General features: G+C 54.2%; 1 protein-coding gene and 1 non-coding gene across 3 annotated transcripts; both read right to left on the minus strand.

Moving 5' to 3' along the window:
• Positions 1 to 625: 625 nt before the first annotated feature.
• On the minus strand, positions 626 to 766 carry LOC118150990 (U4 spliceosomal RNA). Its single transcript, XR_004739138.1, has one exon. It is a non-coding gene; the product is annotated as a U4 spliceosomal RNA (small nuclear RNA).
• A 10607-nt stretch (positions 767 to 11373) lies between these two features.
• On the minus strand, positions 11374 to 21961 carry LOC144579112 (phospholipid phosphatase 2-like). 2 transcript variants are annotated; one of them, XM_078348328.1, is made up of 6 exons: positions 21910 to 21961; positions 18487 to 18638; positions 17618 to 17895; positions 13447 to 13504; positions 13050 to 13226; positions 11585 to 11848 (listed from the first exon to the last, which is right to left on the minus strand). In XM_078348328.1, the coding sequence occupies exons 1-6, from the start codon at positions 21959 to 21961 to the stop codon at positions 11699 to 11701; spliced, it is 867 nt and encodes a 288-aa protein (XP_078204454.1). In that variant the 3' UTR covers positions 11585 to 11698. The 2 variants fall into 2 exon arrangements, with proteins under 2 accessions (XP_078204453.1, XP_078204454.1); XM_078348327.1 differs by lacking the exon at positions 21910 to 21961 and having other exon boundaries at positions 11374 to 11848; positions 18487 to 18574.
• Between the last annotated feature and the right edge of the window lie 3332 nt (positions 21962 to 25293).

A 25293-nucleotide genomic window follows, 5' to 3' on the forward strand; every position in this document is an offset into this window, starting at 1 on the left:
AGGTCAAGAGTTCAAGACTGCTCTGGCCAACATTGGAAAAGCCTGTCTCTACTACAGATTCAAAAATTAGCCAGTGTGGTGGCAGGTGCTTGTAATCCCAGCTACTCAGGAGGCTGAGACAGGAGAATCGCTTGAACCTGGGAGGCACAGGATGCAGTGAGCTGAGATCACGCCATTTCACTACAGCCTGGGCAACAGAGCAAGAATCTGTCTCAACAAAAAAAGAAAAGAAAAGAATTAGTACAGTTTTGTCTCCAGAAGAGGGGTCTTGTCCCAGACCCCAACAACAGGATTTCGGATCTCACACGAAATGGAATTTATGGCAAGTCGCACACTCTTGTGATATTAAAAGCGTTTATAAGCCACTGCTAAGTTACAGAGCACAGAGTCCTAAGAAGGCAAGAGGAGGAACGCACCTGTTTTAAAGAAAAAACAACTTTTTGAGATGGGGTTTTACTCTTCTCACAATGACATGATCTCGGCTCACTTCAACCTCTGCTTCCTGGGTTTACGGGTCCTCCTGCCTCAACCTCCCAAGTAACGGGGATTACAGGTGTGCACCACCACGTCCGGCTAATTTTTTATATTTCTTTTCCATTTTTATTTATTTATTTATTTTATTCCATCCCCGTAGAGACTGCCAAAAATTGCCAATGCCGACTACACTTCCAGTCGTCACGGTGGGGTATTGGGAAAAGTTTTCAATTAGCAATAATTGCGCCTCAGATAAACCTCATTGGCCTCGATACTGCCACTGTGCAAAGCTTTTTTTTTTTTTTTTTTTTTTTTTTTTTAGTAGAAACTGGGTTTCACCATGTTGGCCATGCTGGTGTTCAACTCCTGGCCTCAAGTTATCCGCCCTCCTCGGCCTCCCAAAGTTCTGGGATTACAGGTGCAATTACTTAATGTTTACATTACTTAGTGTTTACATTAAGTAACCGCACCTGTAATCCCAGCACATTAACGTACAAACAGGATTACTTACTGTTTGTTTATCTAGGTGATTAAGAATAGTGTTGTCTCTTATAAAGGATTGTAATCAGTTTGTGTCGGGCTATGAGTATTGTTACTTTTCTTTGTTACTACTGATTTTAACAATAATATATGAGTGTATTATTACCTTGAAAATTTATTTTTAAATTAAGAATGCTTTTTGCTTAAAGTACTGGTATATTTTTGTAAGTTTTCGGTCTTTATTTAGTTATTAACTTGTTCCTGCGACCATAAATATTTTATAACCAAAGGTGCTCAATCCCTAAATATATAATCCAACAGATTTAACGTGTGTGTGTGTGAGAGAGAGAGAGAGTGTGTGTGTGTGTGTGTGTCTCACTCTGTCTCCCAGGCTTGAGTGCAGTGGTGTGGTCATGGCTGGCTCACTGCGGCCTCAAACTCCTGGGCTCAAGCGATCCTCCCACATCAGCCTCCTGGGTAGCTGGGACCACAGGCACGCACCACCATGCCCGCTAATTTTTATATTTTTTGTAGACATGAGGATCTCGCTATTTTCCCAGGCTGGTCTTGAACTCCTGATCTCAAGTGATCCTCCCGCCTTGGCCTTCCAGAGTGCTGGGATTACACTCGTGAGCCCTGCACCCTGCCAAGATTTAGCTTTTTTTAAAGCTTTTATTTAAAATAAAGTCACTGTGGTTAAGACACCTCTGACAGTTTTGCATTTTAAGTGTGAAGACTACGTTGAGTGAATTTTTCCACAAATTGTAAAATGTGAATCCATGTTTATTTTATTCTTATGGTTTCCAATTAATTGTCACTTCTTCCTTTTTAGAAACACACGGGCCACTGGGGTCCCTGTCAGTTTGCATTTGCAGAATGATGGCGGTGAAGACGCTGCACTCCGACCTCAAGTGGTGCGGCGGGGTGGCCACCAGAGGGCGCGCGTCCTCCACCAGCGCTGTGAGCTCGAGGGCCCTGCAGTGCCCCCGGCCACCAGCAGAGGGCGCGCTGGAGCGAGGCGGCGTAATTGCACCAGCCAAGCTCCTCTACCAAACAGAAGCCCCGCCTTACACAGGGTTACAATTCCAGATATGACACGTGAAAGGGTCTTGGGGTTACAGTTTTAGAAATCACATGTGACAGGGTCTTGGTGCATGCAGTAGGCGTGGGGTGGGGGCTTGAACTCATTTGAGTCAAAACAACGCCTTCCAAGGGTCTTGGTGCATGGAGTGGGCGTGGGGTGGGGGCTTGAACTTGTTAAGTCAAAACAACGCCTTCCAAGGGTCTTGGTGCATGGAGTGGGCGTGGGGTGGGGGCTTGAACTCATTAAGTCAAAACAACGCCTTCCAAGGGTCTTGGTGCATGGAGTGGGTGTGGGGTGGGGGGCTTGAACTCGTTTAAGTTAAAACAACGCCTTCCAAGGGTCTTGGTGCATGGAGTGGGCGTGGGGTGGGGGCTTGAACTCGTTTTTTTTTTTTTTTTTTTTTTTTTTAATTTTTTATTGGATTATAGGTTTTGGGGTACATGAGCAGAGCATGCAAGACAGTTGCATAGGTACACACATGGCAGTGTGCTTTGCTTTTCTTCTCCCCTTCACCCACATTTGGCATTTCTCCCCTGGCTATCCCTCCCCACCTGCCCCTCCCACTGGCCCTCCCCTTTTCCCCCCAATAGACCCCAGTGTTTAGTACTCCCCTTTCTGTGTCCATGTGTTCTCATTTTTCATCACCCACCTATGAGTGAGAATATGCGGTGTTTCATTTTCTGTTCTTGTGTCAGTTTGCTGAGGATGATGTTCTCCAGATTCATCCATGTCCCTACAAATGACACGAACTCATCATTTCTGATTGCTGCATAATATTCCATGGTGTATATGTGCCACATTTTTCCAATCCAGTCTATTATCAATGGGCATTTGGGTTGATTCCAGGTCTTTGCTATTGTAAACAGTGCTGCAATGAACATTCGTGTACATGTGTCCTTATAGTAGAACGATTTATAGACTTTTGGATATATACCCAGTAATGGGATTCCTGGGTCAAATGGAATTTCTATTTCTAAGGCCTTGAGGAATCGCCACACTGTCTTCCACAATGGTTGAACTAATTTACACTCCCACCAACAGTGTAAAAGTGTTCCTTTTTCTCCACATCCTCTCCAGCATCTGTTGTCTCCAGATTTTTTAATGATCGCCATTCTAACTGGCGTGAGATGGTATCTCAATGTGGTTTTGATTTGCATCTCTCTCATGACCAGTGACGATGAGCATTTTTTCATATGATTGTTGGCCTCATATATGTCTTCTTTCGTAAAGTATCTGTTCATATCCTTTGCCCACTTTTGAATGGGCTTGTTTGTTTTTTTCCTGTAAATCTGCTTGAGTTGTTTGTAAATTCTGGATATCAGCCCTTTGTCAGATGGGTAGACTGCGAAAATTTTTTCCCATTCTGTTGGTTGCCGATTCACTCTAGTGACTGTTTCTTTTGCCGTGCAGAAGCTGTGGAGTTTCATTAGGTCCCATTTGTCTATTTTGGCTTTTGTTGCCAATGCTCTTGGTGTTTTGTTCATGAAGTCCTTGCCTACTCCTATGTCCTGGATAGTTTTGCCTATATTTCCTTCTAGGGTTTTTATGGTGCCAGGTCTTATGTTTAAGTCTTTAATCCATCTGGAGTTAATTTTAGTGTAAGGTGTCAGGAAGGGGTCCAGTTTCTGCTTTCTGCACATGGCTAGCCAGTTTTCCCAACACCATTTGTTAAACATGGAATCCTTGCCCCATTGCTTGTTTTTGTCAGGTTTATCAAAGATTGTATAGTTGTATGTATGTTGTGTTGCCTCCGGTGCCTCTGTTTTGTTCCATTGGTCTATATCTCTGTTTTGGTACCAGTACCATGCTGTTTTGATTACTGTAGCCTTGTAGTATAGTTTGAAATCCGGTAGTGTGATGCCCCCCGCTGTGTTCTTTTTGCTTAGAATTGACTTGGCTATGCGGGCTCTCTTTTGGTTCCATATGAAGTTCATGGTGGTTTTTTCCAGTTCTGTGAAGAAAGTCAATGGTAGCTTGATGGGGATAGCGTTGATTCTGTAAATTACTTTGGGCAGTATAGCCATTTTCACGATATTAATTCTTCCTAACCATGAACATGGAATGTTTCTCCATCTGTTTGTGAACTCGTTTAAGTTAAAACAACGCCTTCCAAGGGTCTTGGTGCATGGAGTGGGCGTGGGGTGGGGGCTTGAACTCGTTTAAGTTAAAACAACGCCTTCCAAGGGTCTTGGTGCATGGAGTGGGCGTGGGGTGGGGGCTTGAACTCATTTAAGTTAAAACAACGCCTTCCAAGGGTCTTGGTGCATGGAGTGGGCCTGGGGTGGGGGCTTGAACTCGTTTAAGTCAAAACAACGCCTTCCCAGGGTCTTGGTGCATGGAGTGGGTGTGGGGTGGGGCTTGAACTCCTTTAAGTTAAAACAACGCCTTCCGGAAAGATTCCCCCACACCATGCCTGTGATTTATAGGAGGGCGATTAAGGTGGTGCCCGGTCGGCCACCCTTTACTTCTACTGAAATGCAGTGTGGAAGTCAAGGGGGAGGTGACCCTAGATGCTTGGGTCTCCTTCCTCACCGGGTCACCTCCTCCCTGCACACGGCCACTCTCCCACCTGGGCTACTCTCCAGTCTCACAATTGCTCTGAGCAACTGTGGAAAGAAGACACCTGTGTAGCCTCTCCCTTGTCCAAGTCGCTCGCTGAGAGACCTGCATAACTCGTCTCACTGAACCCTGGACCACCCTGAAAAGAATACCGCTGCCCCTGTATTTCAGACAAAGACTATGAGGCGGTCAGGCTCGGTGGCTCACACCTGTAATCCCAGCACTCTGGAAGACCGAGGCAGGTGGATCATGAGGTCAGAAGTTCAAGACCAGCCTGGCCAAGATGGGGAAACCCCATCTTTAGTCTCTACTAAAAACACAAAAATTAGCCGGGCATGGTGGCGGGCACCTGTAAACCCAACTATTTGGGAGACTGATGCAGGAGATTGCTTGAACCCTGTGTCAGGTCTCCATATGCAAGCCTGGAGCCTGAAGGTCTGAAGTCCTGCCTGCCTGGGCTGATCGTCTCCCACTGCCCGCCTGCCTTTTCCATTGTCCCTGAGTGCCCAGCAGAGCTTCCCTGGACAAGCCCCTCACCCCACCTGCCATCTCAACTGTTCTTAGGATAATGTGAATACCTCTCACCCATCCTGTCATCTTCACTGCTCTTCTGCCTCACCCCAGCTGCCACTGTAACTGAACGTAGGGTAAATGTACACTCCTTGCCCCAACCCACCACTGTAGCTGATCTTACTCTGTAACTTTCCACTTCCCGCCCCAAACCTATAAAACCAACTCCTATCCCGCTGCCCTTTGCTAACGCCCTTTTCAGCCTTAGCCCACCTGCACCCAGCTGAATAAATAGCCACGTTGCTCACACAAAGCCTGTCTGCGGGGATCTCTTCATTCAAAGTGTGAATCTTCAACACCTGGGACGTAGAAGTTGCAGTGAGCCAAGATCACTCCACTGCACTCCAGCCTGGGCAACAGAGCAAGATTCCATCTCAAAAATAAAAATAAAAGACAAAGATTATGAGGCCAGCGGAGGCTGTGACCAAGCACCTGACCCCACCTTGTCGGCAGAAGCTGAATTGGAACTAGGTTCTCAGGTTCGCAGGGTCTGATGAGGGCCTCCTGATTACAAGGTCCAAAGTGTGACCGGCACCTCCATTAGCATGATATATATTTGTCTGTAATCTATGTATGGGCATTTTCACACACCAGATTTTGCCAGGAGTCTCTCATGTTATCTTTTACTGTAGTCACAAAATTCTGTGCTTCTCAGTATAAATACTTGTCTTTTTATAGTTGAACGCTGGGGATGCAAGTGATTTTCCACACAGCCAGCACCTTACAGTTTCCAAACGTGGTTTTCACCATGCGTTGGGATTGACTCAGGGGGCCTGGCAAAACAGGAGGGAAATGTTAGGGAAAGTTAGAAATTTACAGTCTCAAACCTTTTGGAAGGCCAAAAGGTTTTAACGGAATGGGCTAAAGACAGCCAGTTCATTAGGTTAAAATGTTAAGCCGTAGGGTGAAAGATGGGGACCATCGAGCTTCCCCGGTCGTCTGTTTACCCACATCCCTTTGCCTCTATTCTAAGTGTTCACTCATGTAAACCCTGTGCTGTACGGTCCTCTCAGCAGGAGGTCGAAGGGGAATCACACGTGAATGGTGTTTTCTCTGGGCCCAAAACCAAAAGTTTAATCATTCAAAACCACTCTTTCAACCATGTTAATTATCCACAAGTGTGTTAACTTAAAGCCTCTGTTATTCAACCTATACCAAATAAATGTAAGAAGGTACAGGGAGTCATGGCTGGGTTTGCTAAAACCGCCCCTAAAGGAAGTTAACAAACATCCCCACCCCATTCAAAATCACCGTAGTGGGCGTGAGAGAGCATTCATTCATCTGTGCCCAGGTCGGGGTCGGCAAAACAAACCTCCACAGGTGGCGTGGCTGTTTCATGGTTTGAATTCGTGTTGCATGATGTGAACATGCATCTCTCTCAGCTGCACTCCCACCTGAGAGGCAGCCAGGATAACAGTACTTCCGGGAGCAAGTCTCCTCGAAGAAGAAGAAAACACCTGGCACAACACCTGGCATGGTGTGACATTCTGAAGTGCAAGGACTTTTCCGGGACAAAAGTTTCTGAAGGTGGCAGTTCGTGTCTCAGTCTCCATGGGGTCCAGAATTTGCTGCACAGCGGGAGGTGACAAGGAGCCACTGGATTCTTGTGTGATGTTAACACTGGACGTGTGCCTGCTCTAAGCTCCGGAAGTCACATCCTCCCTGCGGGGTTTTTTTTTTTTTTTTGAGACAGAGTCTTGCTCTGTTGCCCAGGCTGAAGTGCAGTGGTGCGATCTCAGCTCAGTGCTGCAACCTCCACCTCCTGTGTTCAAGCGATTCTCCTGCCTCAGCCTCCTGAGTAGCTGGGACTACATACGCCACTACACCTGGCTAATTTTTGTATTTTTAGTAGAAACAGGGTTTCACCATATTGACCAGGCTGGTCTTGAACTCCTGACCTCAGGTGATCCATCTGCCTCCCAAAGTGCTGGGATGACAGGCATGAGCCACCGCACCCAGCCCTTCCCTGCATCCCAATGTCCACAAATATTATAAATCACGTACTTAACTGTCTAGGATTTTCAACTAACTGTCCAATGTCTGGACAAAGGTGCTTTCAAATATCTATAATAGGTCAGGATGTGGACTAGGATGTTTTACCAATTGATTGATTACAGTAAGGAAAACACCCAGAGTCCTCCAAAAGCATAGAAGTGCCTTTCCTATTAGATACATCCACTGCTGTGCATATTGCTCAGTTATGATGAAACGTCCCTCGTGTTCCGTTTTGGAGTCCCTGAGGTGCAGCCTACGGTGTGGCCCTGGACTCAGGAAGCCCCTGAAGGAGGGGAGCACACCTGCTGCTGTGGCTACACTGCCTGTCCACACAGGGGTTTCCAGCCAGACAGGTGAGCACCTGCAGCGATGCCCTCCCATCCACATCTGTCGTCCTTCCTGCCCTGACTCCAGGTGAGGGCAGAGGGCCACGGAATTACAGGTAAGTCGTCTTCTTCTTTTTTTTTGAGATGGAGTTTTGCTCCTGTCACCCAGGCGGGAGTACAATGGTGTGACCTCGGCTCACTGCAACCTCCGCCTCTCAGGTTCAAGTGATTCTCCTGCCTCAGTCTCCCGAGTAGCTGGGATCACAGGAATGTACCACCACTCCTGGCTAATTTTGTTTTTTTGTTTTTTGTAGAGACGGGGTTTCTCCACATTGGTCAGGCTGGTCTCGAACTCCTGACCTCAGGTGCTCTGCCCGCCTCGACCTCTCAAAGTGCTGGGATTAGAGGTGTGAGCCACCGCACCCAGCCTCAGGTAAGTCTTCTTTACTCAGTCATCTATTTACTCACTTGGCTAATTCATTCATAAATTCCATTGCTGTAACTTAGTCATTCCAAATAACCTAAAGGTCCACCTGTCATGCAATGCCCTCACCACACACCTTGCCTGGTCGGCTAGTTCTTCCCAGGGATTTCCCATCCCTGTAATGCCATTAAAATGTCTAAACTAGGCCGCCTGCTTATAAAACAGCAAGTCAGAGTAAAAACAAAACTGGGCTTCTAGCCAACAAATCACAGCTGTCACAGAAGAGGCTCTGCCAGGGGCAGTGGCTCAGCCTGTAATCCCAGCATTTTGGGAGGCTGAGGCGGGTGGATCACTTGAGGTCAGGAGTTCGATACCAGCCTGGCCAACATGGTGAAACCCCGTCTGTACTAAAAATACAAAAAACCTACCTGGGCGTGGTGGCAGGTGCCTGTAATCTCAGCTATTTGGGAGGCTGAGGCAGGAGAATCGCATGAACCCAGAGGGTGGAGGTTGCAGTGAGCCGAGGTTGTGCCACTGCACTCCAGCCTGGGCGAGAAGAGCAAAACCCTATCTCAAAACAAAGAACAACTAAACAGGCTAACAAAATGCTGCAGCAGGGTATGACTTGAGAAGTCATTTCTGAGACAGAGGACGGGATCTGGGAGCTGTCCAGCTTCTGAAAATATGCGGCAGGAGATGCAAGAACTAAGATTCTCTACACAGTAGGACAATGTGCCTCTCGCTGTTCAGGAGACTGGGGGTGGGCAATCAGGCTTTCGGCTAAGAAGCCTCTAGGAAAAGGCCCAGTCCACACTGCTGAGCCAGGCTGGGGGCTCACACGCCCCCAAATCCCCATCCCCAATGCTGCCCAGAAGGCTGCAAGCCACACCACTGCCAGGTGAGGTTGAGGAAACGCTGCCTTCTTGCGTCAGGTTCTAGCAACTAACGTAAAAAATGTAAATAATGTTATTGAAATTCGGATTTTCTGTTGTTTCAATTCAAACAGAAATTCAGTTGAGGAATAAATAGCCAGGTGTGGTGGCTCACACCTGTAATCCCAGCGCTTTGGGAGGCCCAGGCGGGTGGATCATGAGGTCAAGAGATCGAGACCATCCTGGTCAACATGGTGAAACCCTGTCTCTACTAAAAATACAAAAAATTAGCTGGGCATGGTGGCACGTGCCTGTAATCCCAACTACTTGGGAGGCTGAGGCAGGAGAATTGCCTGAACCTGGGAGGCGGAGGTTGCAGTGAGCCGAGATCGCGCCATTGCACTCCAGCCTGGGTAACAGGGGCGAAACTCCGTCTCAAAAAAAAAAAAAATTGTAATTTACAGATCACAAAATTTCACTCCTAAATACTTCCATATGCACCTATAAAAAAAAGTAAGCATAAAAGTGGGGTGTGGTTGTGCGCACCTGTAGTCCCAGCTACTCAGGAGGCTGAGGCAGGAACATCGCTTGAGCCTGGGAGGTTGAGGCTGCGGTGAGCAGTAATTGCACCACTGCACTCCAGCCTGGGCAGCAGAATGACACCCTGTGTCTAAAAAATAAGGTATGTATGATAACCAGAGTAACATATGGTAGCTGACACATTCAGAAAAGTCTTGCATATCATCAAATACTCAGGGGGAGTTTTCTTTTTCTTTCTTTCTTTCTTTTTTTTTTTTTTTGAGACCTAGCCTGCTCTGTCGCCAGGCTGGAGCACAGTGGCACAATCTCGGCTCCCTGCAACCTCTGCCTCCTGGATTTGAGAGATTCTCCTGCCTCAGCCTCCCGAATAGCTGGGATTACAGGTGTCTGCCACCATGCCCAGCTAGGTTTTGCATTTTTAGTAGAGACAGGGTTTCGCCTTGTTGACCAGGATGGTCTCGATCTCCTGACCTTGTGATCCACCCGCCTCGGCCTCCCAATGTGCTGGGATTACAGGCATGAGCCACTGTGCCTGGCCAGGAGGAGGTCTTCAAAAACCAATTAACCTCAGAAGGTGGGAGAAATGCCAGGCCAGCAGGACACAGCCATGGGAAATGACATTTACATGGCTAACAATCTGAGTTTCCTGTGAGAAACAACAGAAAAAAATATCCTCCTTGTACAATGAGAGAAAATACTATTTTTTTTCCATGAAACCATAAGGCTGTGGGCAGTGTAAACCCAAAATTACACATGAGAGCTTCCCCAGAGCTCCATGTGGGCAGAGAAATGTGTCCTAACTGCCACCCTGCCTGCTATCTTGGTACCGGGAACCTGTGAGAATTTCCGAGCCCGACACCCTGCGTCCCGGCTTTTCTCAACACATGCAGAGCAGCGCATGCATAGTCCAGCTGGGCAGCACCCAGACAGCGAGACAGGCCACCGGCTCCCAAAGCTGGGCCCTTCCGGCTCCTGAGGACCCTCTGTGGATGGGTCTGGTCAGTACAGCCCTTGTTCTCTGCTCTCACAGCCGTGGGGTGCACATGCTCTTTCTGAAGAACAGACTCCCCCAGACAAAGCCAGCAGCCGGACTCAGCCACATCCTCTCCCTCACTCCAAACTTCCTCCTCTCCTCAGTCTTCACTGCTGGTCCCACCATGACCACCTGCCCTGCAGCAGATCACACCGAAGTCCTGTGCACTGTAGCTGCACCCAGAGACTGGTGCTCAACCCTCACTGTGGTCCTGGTTTTCAAGGCCATTGCACCTGGGAGGAGACGGAGGTGTCGGCTGCTGTCAGGGCACCTGGGTCATTCCCATTTGCTCCTGATACAGGTGACTCTGCTGGTGGGATCTGGCTGGGAACCCACTGCCAGAGACATGTTCTGAGCCCAGACACAGCCTCGTTCGTCCTCGGGCGTCACTGCCTGCTGTGGCATCCTAGGGTACCTGGGAGGGTTCAGTGTGACTTTCCCGGCCAGGATCCCATCTGACACCTGCATGGAGGCGAGTCCCTGAGGTTCAGCTGGAGTTCTGCAGGGTCTGGGTCACCTTCCTTCCCATCCACCAAGGGCAGGTCTCCATCGCAGCCCCTTGGGTGGGGCTCCCAGGCTGCACTTTTGCCCCCCAGGGCTACACCACCCTTCCCGTAGGCTAAGTCCTGATAGGAACAGCCTGCAGGGTGAGGGAGTAAGACAGGTGCAAACACAACATCGGCAGACACTTAAGTGACAGCCTGTACAAAAGACAAATGTACTCTTTACCCTCCTGTTGAAAAAGCGAGCTCTGTATGTTCTGCCATCACTTCAGGGAAATCAGCCCCTGAATTACCCATTTCAGAAGCGGGGCCCCCAGGTGCACAGGGGCGGACATGAGCAGAGGGGAGGGGTATGCTGACCCAGCTGACCCTTGAACCCAGCGCCGTGCAGGGAGAAACGCAAGGGCGGGCTTGGCTGCTGCCCTCCACCATCACAGCAGGTGAGTCGCCTCTGACGGCAGGAACTCGTCCCTGAACGACCGTAAGGAATGGAGGCACTGAGACCACTCATCAAACCAATGTCGTATTTTACTAAAAACCACACGTACATTACATTTTACAAAATAGCAACTATCTGATCTTTCAGTCCCTTAACCCCATAAAGGAATGGGGATATGTGGGGAGCTACGGGAACAGGTCCCCCTCCAAATGCTCAGGGCTACCTAGGCATCCCCAGACCCCAGTCCAGTGCAGGGTGGGGGGCAGCAGAGCCCGCACCGCTCCCATCAGCCCAGGGTCCCCGTCCGGAGTCCTCAGTGCCTACCCAGGGCCAGAGGGACCACCTGGGGGGCTGGCCTCAGCTGGACTCAGCCACTCCCTGCCTGGGCGGGGTCCAGCCTCAGGAGGAGGAGTGTGGGTACCCATAGTGGTTGTGGTCAGCCTCTCCCAGGGTCACCGTCAGTAACAGGCTGGGCTTCCGTTCCAGCTCCTCCTCCTTCGGGCAGTGCTGTGGGGGTCTGGCTCTGAAGAAGTCGGAGATGTAGCGGACCTGGCAGAGAGGAGGAAGGTGAGACCGGGCAGGGGCTGGACAGGCACCAGGGACATGGGCATGAGCAGGAGGGGGAGGAGCAGGGTCCCAGTGGGAGCAGGCGGCCTAGGTGGGCAATGAAAGGAAGAGTGCCTCTGGGGGGAAGAGAGCCCTCTTAGTGAAGGACCAGTGGAGAGCACTGGGGTGCTGACAGGCCCAGGGAAGGACTGCGGTTTGGGGAGAAGGGTCCCAGGGGAGGAATGGGGTTAGAAGGGTTCCCAGGGATGGACTGGGGTGTGCAGGCAGGAGGCCCAGGGAAGGAACTGGGGGAAGGAGGTGCCAAGGGAAGGACTGGGGTTTGGGGAGAAGGGTCCCAGGGGAGGAATGGGGGAAGGAGGGTTCCCAGGGATGGACTGGGGTTGAGGAAAGCGGTCCCCAGGAGGAATGGGGGAAGAAGGGGTTCCATGAATGGACTGGGGTTGGGACAAGCGGTCCCAGGGTAGGATGTGGGGGGTAGGGGAGGGGTCCTGGGATGGACTGGGGTTGGGGGAAGGGGTCCCAGAGGAGTAATGGGGGGAAGGGAGGGGCCCTCAGAAAGGACTAGGATTGGGGGAAGAGGTCCCAGGGGAGAAATGGGGAGAAGGGGTCCAGGGAAGGACTGGGATTGGGGTAAGGGGTCCCAGGGGAGGATGTGGGGGGGAAGGGAGGGGTCCAGGGATGGACTGGGGTTGGAGGGTCCCAGAGGAGAAATGGGGGGAAAAGGGGTCCCAGGGAAGGACTGGGGTTGGGGGGAAGGGGTCCCAGAAGAGAAATGGGGGGAGGAGGTGTCCCAGGGATGGATTGATTGGGGGAAGGAGTCACAGGGGAGGAATGGGGAGAAGAGGGGTCCAGGGATGGACTGGGGTTGGGGAAGGGGTCCCAGGGGAGGAATCAGGGAGAAGGAGGGATCCCAGGGAATGAGGGGTCCAGGGATGGACTGGGGTTGGGGAAGGGGTCCCAGGGGAGGAATCAGGGAGAAGGAGGGGTCCCAGGGAAGGACTGGAGTTTGGGGTAGGGGTCACAGGGGAGAAATGGGGGGAAGGAGGGGTCCCAGGGAAGGACCAGGGTTGGAGAAAGGGGACCCAGGGGAGGACTCCGTGGGGCAAGTGTACAGGGCAGGACCAGGGTTGGGCAGGGAGTGGTCTCTGGACAGCACAGGGGTGAGTCGGGGTCAGAAGCTCACCGTGAGGCCGGCCACCAGCGCCCCCTGCAGGAGGCCAGCAAGGACGTCATTCCAGTGGTGTTTGTGATCAGACACGCGGGTGTAGCCCACATAGAGGGCAAAGGCCACCAGGAAGAACTGGACTGTGGGCCGCAGCAGCCGTGCCCACTTCCAGCAGAGCCGCGCCTGCACGTAGAGCTGGGACAGGAGAGGACGCCTCAGCCTGTGCCCTGCCAGGCACCCCCAGGCCCACTGCACAGATGGCAGCTCCGAGGCCGGGGGCACAAAACCGGCCAACCCAGGGCCTCCTGCTTTTACAAACAAGTCAGTTAGCCCTCCCATCACCACCACGACCCACCCATTTTACAGCTGGTGAAACCGAGGTCCAGGGAAGGGAGTCCCGGAGAAACGGACTCACCACCAGGAACACCATGCAGTACATTCCAAAGGAGGCGTGTCCCGAGTAGAAGGACAACCTGAGGGGAGAGGCAGCCGGTGACTCACTGGGCATCTTCCAACCTCCCCTCGCCCCCGCCCCTCCCGCAGAAGGGAGAGTTCCACACGGGAGCTGCTGACGTTACATGCCACCAGATCCCAGGAGCAGAGGCTGCTCCCTTTGCCCTGTCCAGTTATCTGATCATAGAATCAGAGTCTCCAGCTGGGGCTGTGACCCGTGAAGACTCTGAGGCCTGAACCCAGCACCCAGGGGCAAGCAGGCAGCACCGGTTCCGTTTTCACTGCGTTTCTTTTCAGGATTTTCTCCCATCCGTGGAACTGAGGGAAGATTTCTTTTTATTTAATTTGGAGATTGGGCCAGGTTCGGTGATTCATGCCTGTAATCCCAGCCCTTTGGGAGGCCGAGGTGGGTGAATCACGAGGTCAAGAGATCGAGACCATCCCGGTCAACATGGTGAAACCCCGTCTCTACTAAAAATACAAAAAAATTAGCTGGGCATGGTGGTGCGTGCCTGTAATCCCAGCTACTCAGGAGGCTGAGGCAGGAGAATTGCCTGAACCCGGGAGGCGGAGGTTGCGGTGAGCCAAGATCGCACCATTGCACTCCAGCCTGGGTGACAAGAGCGAAACTCCGTCTCAAAAAAAAAAAAAAGATTATTCAGCCTGGCCGGGCACAGAGGCTTACATCTATAGTCCCAGCACTTTGGGAGGCTAAGGTGGGTGGGTCATCTGAGATCAGGAGTTCGAGACCAGCCTGGCCAACATGATAAAACCCCATCTCTACTAAAAATACAAAGAATCAGCAGGATGTGGTGGTACATGCCCATAGTCCCAGCTACTCAAGAGGCTGAGGCAGGAGAATCACTTGAACCCAGGAGACAGAGGTTGCACTGAGCCAAGATCATGCCACTATACACTGCACTGCAGCCTGAGTGACAGAGTGAGATTCTGTCTCAAAAAATAAAATAAATAAAAATGAAAATACAAAAATTAGCCAGGTGTGGTGGTACACACCTGTAATTCCAGCCACTGGGGAGGCTGAGACAGGAGAATTGCTCGAACCCAGGAAGCGGAGGTTGCAGTAAGCCAAGATCAAACCACTGCACTCCAGCCTGGGCAACAGAGCCAGACTCTGTCTCAAAATAAAAAAAAGAGAGAAAAAGATTATTTAGCCTGAACGGCCTCAGGGGCTCACACCTGTAATCCCAGCAATTTGGGAGGCCGAGGCAGAAGGATTGCTTGAGCCCAGGCATTCTAGACCAGCCTAGGCAGCATGGTGAGACCATATTTCTAAAAAAAAAAAAAAAATGTAAAAACCAACCAGATGTGGTGATGTATGCCTGTAGTCCCAGCTACTTGGAAGGCAGAGATGGTTTGAGGCCAGGAGTTCAAGTCCTGGGCAAGATAGTAAGACCCTCATCACTAAAAGAAAAAAAAAATTAAAGGCAAAAAAAGACAGTGACGAGGAACTGAAAAAGGAAGATATAACGTAGGCAACCCTAAACAAAATGAGAGGGGTCCTTCCTTATCAGTGATTACACTGACTATAAATAAATAGGTTAAACACTCCACTGAAAGTCAGAGATTCATTAAATTCCTCAATTCAATAAAAAGATTAACATATGCTGGGGAAAAAAGAAAAAAAAAAAAACAGAAAGGGCCGGGCACAGTGGCTCACGCCTGTCATCCCAGCACTTTGGGAGGCCAAGGTGGGTGGATCACGAGGTCAAGAGATCGAGACCATCCTGGTCAACATGGTGAAACCCCGTCTTTACTAAAAATACAAAAATTAGCTGGGCATGGAGGCGCATGCCTGTAATCCCAGCTACTCGGGAGGCTGAGGCAGGAGAATTGCCTTGTTACCCAGGCTGGAGTGCAATGGTGCGATCTTGGCTCACCGCAACCTCTGCCTCCTGGGTTCAGGCAATTCTCCTGCCTCAGCCTCCTGAGTAGCTGGGATTACAGGCATCCGTCACCAGGCCGGGCTAACTTTTGTATTTTTAGTAGAGATGGGATTTCTCCATGTGGATCATGTTGGTCTTGAACTCCTGGCCTCATGTGATCTGCCCACCTCAGCCTCCCAAAGTGCTGGGATTACAAGTGTGAATCACCACGTGTGGCCAAATTTTTTTTTTTTTTTTTTTTTGGTCAGAGTCTCATTCTCTCACTCAGACTGGAGTGCAATGGCACGATCTTGGCTCACCGCGGTCTCTGCCTCCCAGGTTCAACCGATTCTCTGCCTTGGCCTCCTGAGCATCTGGGATTATAGGCATGCACCACTACACCCAGCTAATTTTTGTATTTCAAGTAGAGATGGATTTTCATCATGTTTGCCAGGCTGGTCTCGAACTCCTGACCTCAGGTGATCTGCCCACCTCAGCCTCCCAAAGTGCTGGGATTACAGATATGAGCCATCTTGCACAGCCCCTCCTAAATTTTTTTAATTAGGAAAAGAATCTGGGCACAGTGGCTCACGCCTGTAATCCCAGCACTTTGGGAGGCCGAGGCAGGTGGATCACGAGGTCAAGAGATCAAGAACGTCCTGGTCAACATGGTGAAACCCCGTCTCTACTCAAAATACAAAAAATTAGCTGGGCATGGTGGGGCGTGCCTGTAATCCCAGCTACTCGGGAGGCTGAGGCAGGAGAATTGCCTGAACCCAGGAGGCAGAGGTTGCGGTGAGCCGAGATCACGCCATTGCACTCCAGCCTGGGTAACAAGAGCGAAACTCCGTCTCAAAAAAAAAAAATTAGAAAAAGAAAAAGAGAAAGCAGACACCAAAGACCACATAGTGTATGATTCCATTTATAAGAAACATTGAGAACAGGCAAATCCACAGACAGAAAATAGGATAGCGGCGGTTGCCAGGGGCTGGGGGAGGAGTGACAGCCAGTGCATACAAGGGTCCTTTGCTTCCTTTCCTTTCCTTTTTTTGAGACAGGGTCTCACTCTGTCACCCAGCCTGGGGTAGGCACAATCTCGGTTCACTGAAACCTCTACCTCCCGAGTTCAAGTGATCCTCCTGCCTCAGCCTCCCCAGTAGCTGGGACTGCAGGCACGCGCCACCATGCCCAGCTATTTTTTTTTTCTTTGAGATGGAGTTTCGCTCTTGTTGCCCAGGCTGGAGTGCAATGACACAATCTCAGCTCACCGCAACCTCCGCCTCCCGGGTTCAAGCAATTCTTCTGCCTCAGCCTCCGAGTGGCTGGGATTACAAGCGTGTGCCAACCACACCTGGCTAATTTTGTATTTTTAGTAGAGAGAGGATTTCTCCTTGTTGGCCAGGACAGTCTCAAACTCCCAACCTCAGGTAATCCACCCACCTCAGCCTCCCAAAGTGCGGGGATTACAGCTGTGAGCCACTGTGCCCAGATTCTTTTCCTAATTAAAAGAATTAGGTGTGTGCCCGGCCTAATTTTTTGATTTGTCATAGAGACGGGGTTTTGCCACGTTATCCGTGCTGCGGGGTTTCCTTCTGATGAGATGAAAATATTCTGGAATTAGGTAGAGGAGATGGCTGGACAGCATTGTGAATGCACTAAAAATGAACTGTACAAATGGTGACTTTTATCTTATACAATTTTTTTTTTTTTTTTGAGACGGAGTTTCGCTCTCCTTACCCAGGCTGGAGTGCAATGGCGTGATCTCGGCTCACCGCAACCTCCGCCTCCTGGGTTCAGGCGATTCTCCTGCCTCAGCCTCCCGAGTAGCTGGGATCACAGGCACACGCCACCGTGCCCAGCTAATTTTTTGTAATTTTAGTAGAGACGGGGTTTCACCATGTTGACCAGGATGGTCTCGATCTCTTGACCTCCTGATCCACCCGCCTTGGCCTCCCAAAGTGCTGGGATTACAGGTGTGAGCCACTGCACCGGGCCAATATTTTGATTTTTTAAAAAGGACGATGAGGTGAAACGTTTAAGGACCTATCAGTAGAGATGGTAAGAAGACAGCGAAAAGGGCAGGGCTGAGACTCAGGGGAGACAGAGCATGCTCCCCCCGGCCTCCTGCTGTCTGCAGGGCACCTGGGGCCCTGAGGCCTCACTCCTGCCTGACCACCTGCCTGCTGGCTCCTCACCATCCGGCTTCAGCTCCCATTCCCCCCGGAGTGAAGGCTGCTCGTCCACACCCACCTGGCCTCAGTGATGTCCGCAGCGTTTCCCCTGCACACCCTCTCCAGCTGCACGTAGGCCGAGCAGTTAATCCGGCTCCACTCCGGGTCACAGACGGCCAGGAAGTTGGGGCGCAGGCGACCGATTGTGTACTTGGCCAGGTCTGTCAAAGACTGGCTCACAGCCGCCCCAAACAGGAAGGTCCCCAGCACCTTGTATACGGCAGCCACGTAGTTGTTGAAGTCGGAGCGGGAATAGAGCCGGTCCGTGTGCACCAGGTAGGCTTCTCCCGCCGAGACCTGTGTGGGGGGCAGCCGCAGCAACCAGCGGGGGTCCCGGTCAGCTGTGGGCCCTCACTGGGCCTCAGTCCTCCCCATGGGCCTCCCCAAGGCTGCTGCAGAGCTGGGGACTCTAAAGGGGCCCTAGCTGGGCTCGGTGGCTCACACCTGTCATCCCAGCACTTTGAGAGGCTGAGGCGGGTGGATCACCCGAGGTCGGGCGTTCAAGACCAGCCTGACCAACATGGTGAAATCCATCTCTACTAAAAATACAAAATTAGCCAGGTGTGATGGCACATGCCTGTAGTCCCAGCTACTGGGGAGACTGAGGCAGGAGAATCACTTGAACCCAGGAGATGAAGGTTACAGTGAGAGGAGATCCTGCATTGCACTCCAGCATGGGCAACAAGAGCAAAACTCTGTCTCAAAAAGCAAAGGGGGGTTCCTATTACCCACAAGTACCACTCGGGACAAGGGCGTGTCCCCCAGCCCCCCAAAGACCTCCAGGGCAGGGCTGTGCCACCCCCCGTCAGGAACCCAGGGTAAGGCCGTACCTTACCTGTACCCCATCCCACCCCCCTGCCCTGTCCCTCCGAACCCCTCCTGCCTTACAAGGATGACGGTGGCCATGATGGTGACCCCGGCCATGAGCCCATGGGTGATGGTGTCTGGACGGTAGGGGTACCGGATGGAGTCATCCCTGCAGTAAAATCCTCGCTTGTACGGAGTGTTCACCAGCGACAGGACAGCGAAGGGCAGGGAGGCTGGAGGGGAGAAGAGCCTGGGAGCTGCGAGGTTCTCCAACAAGCTGGGCCGTGGGGCCCCCACACATGCCTTGGCCTTGAGGCCTCCCACCGCTGCTCCCACCAACAGCAAGGAAGAGTTTTTCCTCACAGCACGTGGGAGGCTCAAGCAACACCCCTTTCCCACCGCCCTCGGATGCACACGAACTCCCCAGGCCCTCTCCCCCTCACGGCTCCCCTCTGCTCCCTGAACAAACCCAGCAAACACTTACCTCAGGGCCTTTGCACACACACTTCTCTCTGCCCAAAATATCTTTTTTTGTTTTTTTGAGACGGAGTTTCGCTCTTGTTACCCAGGCTGGAGTGCAATGGCGCGATCTCGGCTCACCGCAACCTCCGCCTCCTGGGTTCAGGCAATTCTCCTGCCTCAGCCTCCTGAGTAGCTGGGATTACAGGCACGCGCCACCATGCCCAGCTAATTTTTTGTATTTTTAGTAGAGACGGGGTTTCACCATGTTGACCAGGATGGTCTCGATCTCTTGACCTCGTGATCCACCCGCCTCAGCCTCCCGAGTAGCTGGGATTACAGGCACGTGCCACCATGCCCAGCTCATTTTTGTATTTTTAGTAGAGACGGGGTTTCACCGTGTTGACCAGGATGGTCTCGATCTCTTGACCTCGTGATCCACCCGACTCGGCCTCCCAAAGTGCTGGGATGACAGGCGTGAGCCACCGCGCCCGGCCCTGATTTTTATTTTTAAAAGTAGAGACGGGGTCTCATGTTGACCAGGCCAGTCACAAACTCCCGGGCTGGAGACCCCCCCAGCCTCTGCCTCCCAAAGTGCCGAGATTACAGGTGTGAGACAACATGCCGGGCACCAAAGTGACTCTCACTTCTGCTCAGCTTCATCTCCCCTCCAGGCTGTCCCCACGGGCGTCCCCCTCATAAAAGGAAAGGTCTGTTTAGCCGGGTGTGGTGGCACGTGCCTGTAACCCAGCTACTCAGGAGGCTGAGGCAGGAGAATTGCCTGAACCCAGGAGGTGGAGGCTGCCGTGAGCCGGGATCGCGCCATTGCACTCCAGCCTGGCGACAGAGCGAGACTCTGTCTCAATTTATAAAAAGAAAATAAATAAATAAATTAAAATAAAAGGGAAGGTCTGCTCTTTTTCCCTCTTGTCCCATGTGGAATTATGCAGTCACCTTGGGACACTGGACTTAATCTCGCCCCCTCCACCTGCCAGCACCAGGAGGGGCCTGTCGTGTTCAGGACAGAGTCCCTGGATCCTGCTCAGAGCCTGGCCAGGGCAGATGTTTAATGAACATCTGTTAAAGCAGGCAAGACTTATTTCAACCTAAGAGCTGGCCACAGAAGTCAGGAAAGGGTCAAAGCAGGGGCACAGTAGAGGTGCCTTCATGCTTGCCCCTGCCCTTTACTGACCCTCATGCCAGGGCACATGCCAACCACATGGTGATTCAGGGATCAAAGGCACATTCTCTTGAATTCCACACTTACGGAAGGTGTCACATGGCACTGGGGCTCCCGGGGCCCTGCTGAGCCGAGGGTGGCCAGGGAAGCCGGAGTCAACTACAGAGGGCAGGGGCGGGGGCAGCTCCCTGTTCCCTGTGGCAGGTGCACAGCAAAACCGTGGGGCATCTCCCCCAGAGAGAAATGAAGGCAGGGCGTCCTTTGGCCCAGCAGGGCAAGGACAGAAAAGCGTGGCTCTTCTGAATTCTGAGAGTCTGAGGAGGGACAGGGAGCCTCGCACTCCTCCCTGCATGCCAGCTCCAAGGGTCCTAGGACACGGCATGCCTTCGATGCTGGCTGAGTCTGGGGAAATGATGCAGTGAAGACAGAGAGGTCTGCCTCACAGGGCAGGAGAGGCAGAGGGAATACAGAACAGAAGGGGCAGCGCAGGGGCCTGGAGAGGCAAGCGCTGGGCAGATGGGGCAGAGAGGCTTCTGCTGGGGCGCAGCGGTGGCTGGCGCTGCTGTGAGGGCAGAGGCTCCTGCAATTGCCACCCGGTGGAAGGTCAGGGTCACCGGACAATGACAGACTCCAGCCCCTCCCCGCGGCTCTCAGCAGGTGGAGGCTCACACTGGTTGGCCTGCATTTCCGACCTCCCTGCCCCAGTAACTCCAGCTAGAGACTCAGACACCCCCATGACAACCGGCCCCAGGCCTCCTTCTGCCTGGAAAGCTCTCCCTGGGGTCCCCGGAACAGGCACCTTCTCATTTGACCCCTGGGAGCCTTCCCACCCTCACGCTGCCCCCACAGCCACGTCTGGAACCTGTGGACTGCACTGTGATGGGCTGAAGCTTCCAGAATGGTGGTGCCCTCAGCCTGGCCGCCACCCCCCCGGCTGTGTGGCCTCCAGCAGGCGTCTCCCCGAGGCTGCACCTCCTTCTCAGGCCATTGTAAGGGAACCGTTTCGGTTATCTGCATGCCGCTTAGCGCCTGGCATCCAGAAAGTGCCACACACGTTTAACTGACAGCTGCTCAGGACCTGGCGCCCAGGGCCGGCAGACACCCCACGGGGACTTCATGCTGTCCCCTGGCCCACGCTAACGAGGGCCTACTTCGGAGGTCAGAGGGCTTGGCCTCCGCTGTCGGATGCCATGGAACCAGGAAACGCGCTGGGGAGGAGCGCACCCCCGCCCCCCGCGGTGACAGAACTGCGGGACCATTGTCCCTTCAGCCGCAGAGCAAACACTCGGCCTTTGTTCCCGGGACCCTGGGGGGGCCTCGGGACGCCGCTTCCCCCATCTGGCCCGAAAACCCGCAGGACAGGTTTGGGTCTCCCGAGGCCCCCAAGCCTGGGACCCAGCTTTTCTCTCCAAGTGTCTCTCCCGCCCGAGGCGCAGGGGTTCGAATCCCACCGAACGCGCTGCGCGCCAGGGCCGGGTCAGCCCCTCCGCGGGCACCCAGAGCGCCCACCCCGGGGGCGGAGGCGCGGACGTCCTGCCGGGAGATCCGCGGCCGCTCCCACCCCCCGGGCCCGCCGCCCGCGTGAATCACTGCCCGGGCCGGGAGCGGCGGGAGGGAGGTGAGCGCGGTCCCTGCACGGCCACTTCCTGCTGCAGGGCGGGGAGGCAGCCCCGGCACCCCGGGCGCTTCGAGACCCCCCAGCCCCCCGGGCCCGAGACGCGGGGGCCCCGAGGCCTGGCAGGTGCGCGCGGCGGGGCCGTGGAGGGACGAGGGCGCGCAGCCTCCCGGTCGCTGCAAAGCTGCGCGGAGCCGGGGCCGTGTCCGTCCCGGGAGGGTCCCCACCCCCGGGGCCCCGCGGCTCTTACCGACCAGCAAGCACAGCACTTCGAGCAGCACGAGGACCCACCTCCGCTGCATGCCCGCTGCCCCCGACGCTCCCTGCGCGTCCCGGCCCGGCCGCGGGTCACGTGGCCGCGGAGCCCGCCCCGCGCGGAATGGGGGGGACCGAGAGTGGGAGAGGGGAGGGGAGGGGAGAGGGGAGGGACGGAGAGGGCGGGGAGGGGAGGAGAAGGGGAAGGGAGGGGAGCGGCGCGCGGGTGCGGCGGCCCGGGGAGGGGTGGACTCTGCCCCCGCCCACGGCGCCGGAAGGAGCGGGTGGGGCGAGCGGGTGGGCGCCGCGGGGACCGTCCTCCTGGAGTTCGGGGACCCGACCCGGGCTGTGCGCGTTTCCGAGCTGCGCGCGGTGGTGCCGGGCTCGAGGGTCCCTGCGTGGGGAAGGAAGGCGGCGAACGGGGCCGCGGGGAGGATGCGCTCTGGCTCCGCAGGACGGGTCCCCCCACTTTCCTCCCAGGAAGTCACACCCGCGCTGCGCACCTTTAAACCCCCGAAAGCGCCGGGCGCGGAGGCTCACAGCCGTCATCCCCGCACTTCGGGACGCCGAGACGGGCCAGTCACCTGTGGTCAACAGTTCGAGACCGGCCTGGCCAACATGGTGAAGTCCCGTATATGCTAAAAGTACAAAAATTGGCCGGGCTGGCGCTCACCTGTAATCCCAGCTACGCGGGAGGCTGAGGCAGGAGAATCGCTTGAACCCGGGAGGCGGAGGTTGCGGTGAGCCGAGAGCGCGCCACTGCACTCCAGCCTCGGCTATGTAGCAAGACTCTGTCCCCCAAAAAATAATCAATAAAAATGAAAAATAAAAAATAAAAAACCTCCGAAAGCAGGAAGGGGCCCGCAGCTTCATGACAGGGGTGTTTCTTTTCTCCTAATACTCAAAATCCTGGCGCACGCTTCGATCCCCGGCATGTCAGCAGCTCAGGTTCTTCAGCACCCACCTTGGAGACGGTGTTGGGTGTCCCCGGAGTACCCCATGCCCCGGAGCCGTTCCTGCCAACACACTTCCGATCCCACTTCATGGAAGAGCACGGGGGCACGGGGAGGTGGGAACCATGAAATGGCGCCGGGGTCTGTGCCCCCACCGGGTCCTGGGAAGCCCTGAGCTGAGGGTGCCTGGGGGCTGAGGGCACCCAAGCCAGGGAACGGAGGCCCCAGGGGCCCACACTGGGTCCTTTCAGCCGGGACCAGCCAGGAGGCCTCAGGAGTGTCAGACCCACCCCTCCCGAGTCCAGCCTTGACCTCTGCCACTCCCGGTCACTTGGTGGGACGTGGCCGGGCTGGGTCCCCGGGTCCACCGCCACCCTGAACCTTCAGACCCACCATCAGCCCCCCTGCCCCAGCAACACCAAAACAGGGTGCGTCTCAGCAACTGGACTTGAGCTGGGAGCTCCTCAGCCACCTGCACCTGGGGCAAGGGGCTCCTGGGAGACAGCAGAGACCACTGTGGCGCCGGGTGGGAGGAAAAGGTGCAGGCTGCCCTGTGGCTTCCTGTTCCGCTGCTGCACTCACGGTGGGGCTGGGCTGGGCTGGGCTGCGCTGCGGCTCCAGCTCCAGTCGGGATTAGCGTGCGGGGCATAAATAAATGCTACCTAAATGTCGCCCTCAGCGTCCCTGCTGCACTTTGCCCCACACTTCAGCCTGTCCGTGTAGTCTTCACGGCCCACGTGCACTTTCTGCTACATTGGAGAGGGTGCAGCATCACACCGGAGTTGAGGAAAGGCAGGGTTCTTTACTGAGCACCTAATGTGCGCTGGGGGGCAAGGGAGAGGTCACTTGGAGGGGCTTGCCACAGTGGGGGTGGGGAGACGGTGGGGGCTGTGGGATTGGGCCAAGCCAGGAGGGAGACACCCAGTAGAGGGGAGGAGGTAAACCTGGGAGGGTAGAGGGTGAGGTGAGGCTGGAGGCTGTTCCCCCTTCCATCCTTCCCCTTGGGTCAGGATTTGGGTCAGCCCTTAAAATCCCCGGGCAGGGCAAGGATTAAAATCTGGTTGGGGAAGCAAGAATGAGGATTACGGTCAGGATTGGGGTCGACTCCTGCGTTTGCTGACTTCAGGGAACGTCCTGTCAGAGCTTTTCTCAGCTGCATCTACTGCTGCCCCAGCTGCCCCGTCCTCCCTTACAGGAAGAACGTGCGGCCAGGGCGCCTCCCAGCAGTGACAGAGCTGGCCAACAGGCCAGGCCTCCACGCCGTCCTCCTTCGCCCGCAGATGGCAGAGCTGGAAGTGGGTAGCGGTACACGGCCCCAAGTTGGGTCCCCTAGAGACAGGACCGCCCCTGGGGGCCCGGCCACCACCCCCAGGCAAGGAAGCTCAGCTCCACAGGCTCCGCCACCTTGGTGCCTCATCGCAACCTGGATGGCTACAGGTCTGCTTCCAAATGCACGTTTTGGAGACTGAGACACCTGGGAAAGGGATGGAAGGGGGCCTGGCACAGAGTAGGTGCCACCTCAATGCAGCCAGCCACTGCACCCGCCCTCACTGTACTTCTCTGTGACTTGACAGGTGAAGTGCCTTACCCAAGGCCAGAACGGGAGTCGTCTCCCAGGTTTCTGGCGTGGGGCTCCTAGAGCCAAGCAGGTACCCATTGGTGGGTCTGATGTGCAGGCGGTGGGCAGGGAAGGCAGAGTGGGTGGATACCAGTCTCTGTCTGCATAAAGGGGACAAGACAGTGGCTTCCACCTGGGCTTCTAGAGAAGATTAAACAGCTGGTCAAACACTTGACCCAGGGACAAGCACTGGGAAACTTCATTAAACAAAACACGGAGTGGGCGGGTGTCACGTGTTTGCTGGGTCAAGATGTAAAAGGTACTTCTTCCCGGGGTGAAGACGAAAAAGCGTTGGAATCCGCCACCTTCAGAGTCAGAATCCAGGACCCCTGAATTTAGAAGCCCGCTAGGACTTTGCAGTCCCTGGGGTGCCCCTAAATGCATCATCGGATAACCTGACAGTCAGGGACAGGGCAGCCCTGCGGGCTTCAGCACTGAGTCTGCTGTGCTCTGTCTGTGAGACGTTTGCACTGGGTCACACCGAAGAAAAGCACACGGCAGCAGCCCTGCATGCGGGGAACCCCGCCAGAACCCCAGACACCCCGACCGCACATGCAGGGAACCCCGCCAGAACCCCAGACACCCCGACTGCACGGCCCCTCCCTGCCCCTCATCTGTAAGTGCTGTGTGCCATCTCGGTGTGCCCGAGGGCTCACCGTCCCCGTCTCCTCCCCGAGCCGGCACACAGTGGGTGCTCAGGGAACGCTTACTGGGGTGGTCACCCCTGGAGGATGGGTCAGCAGCAGGGAGCTCGCTGACAGTTTTAACTGGGTCACAGCATGACACCCGAGCCAGTGGAGGGCAACGG

Source organism: Callithrix jacchus, chromosome 14 (assembly GCF_049354715.1).
Source record: "Callithrix jacchus isolate 240 chromosome 14, calJac240_pri, whole genome shotgun sequence".
In the NCBI taxonomy this organism is placed as follows: domain Eukaryota; kingdom Metazoa; phylum Chordata; class Mammalia; order Primates; family Cebidae; genus Callithrix; species Callithrix jacchus.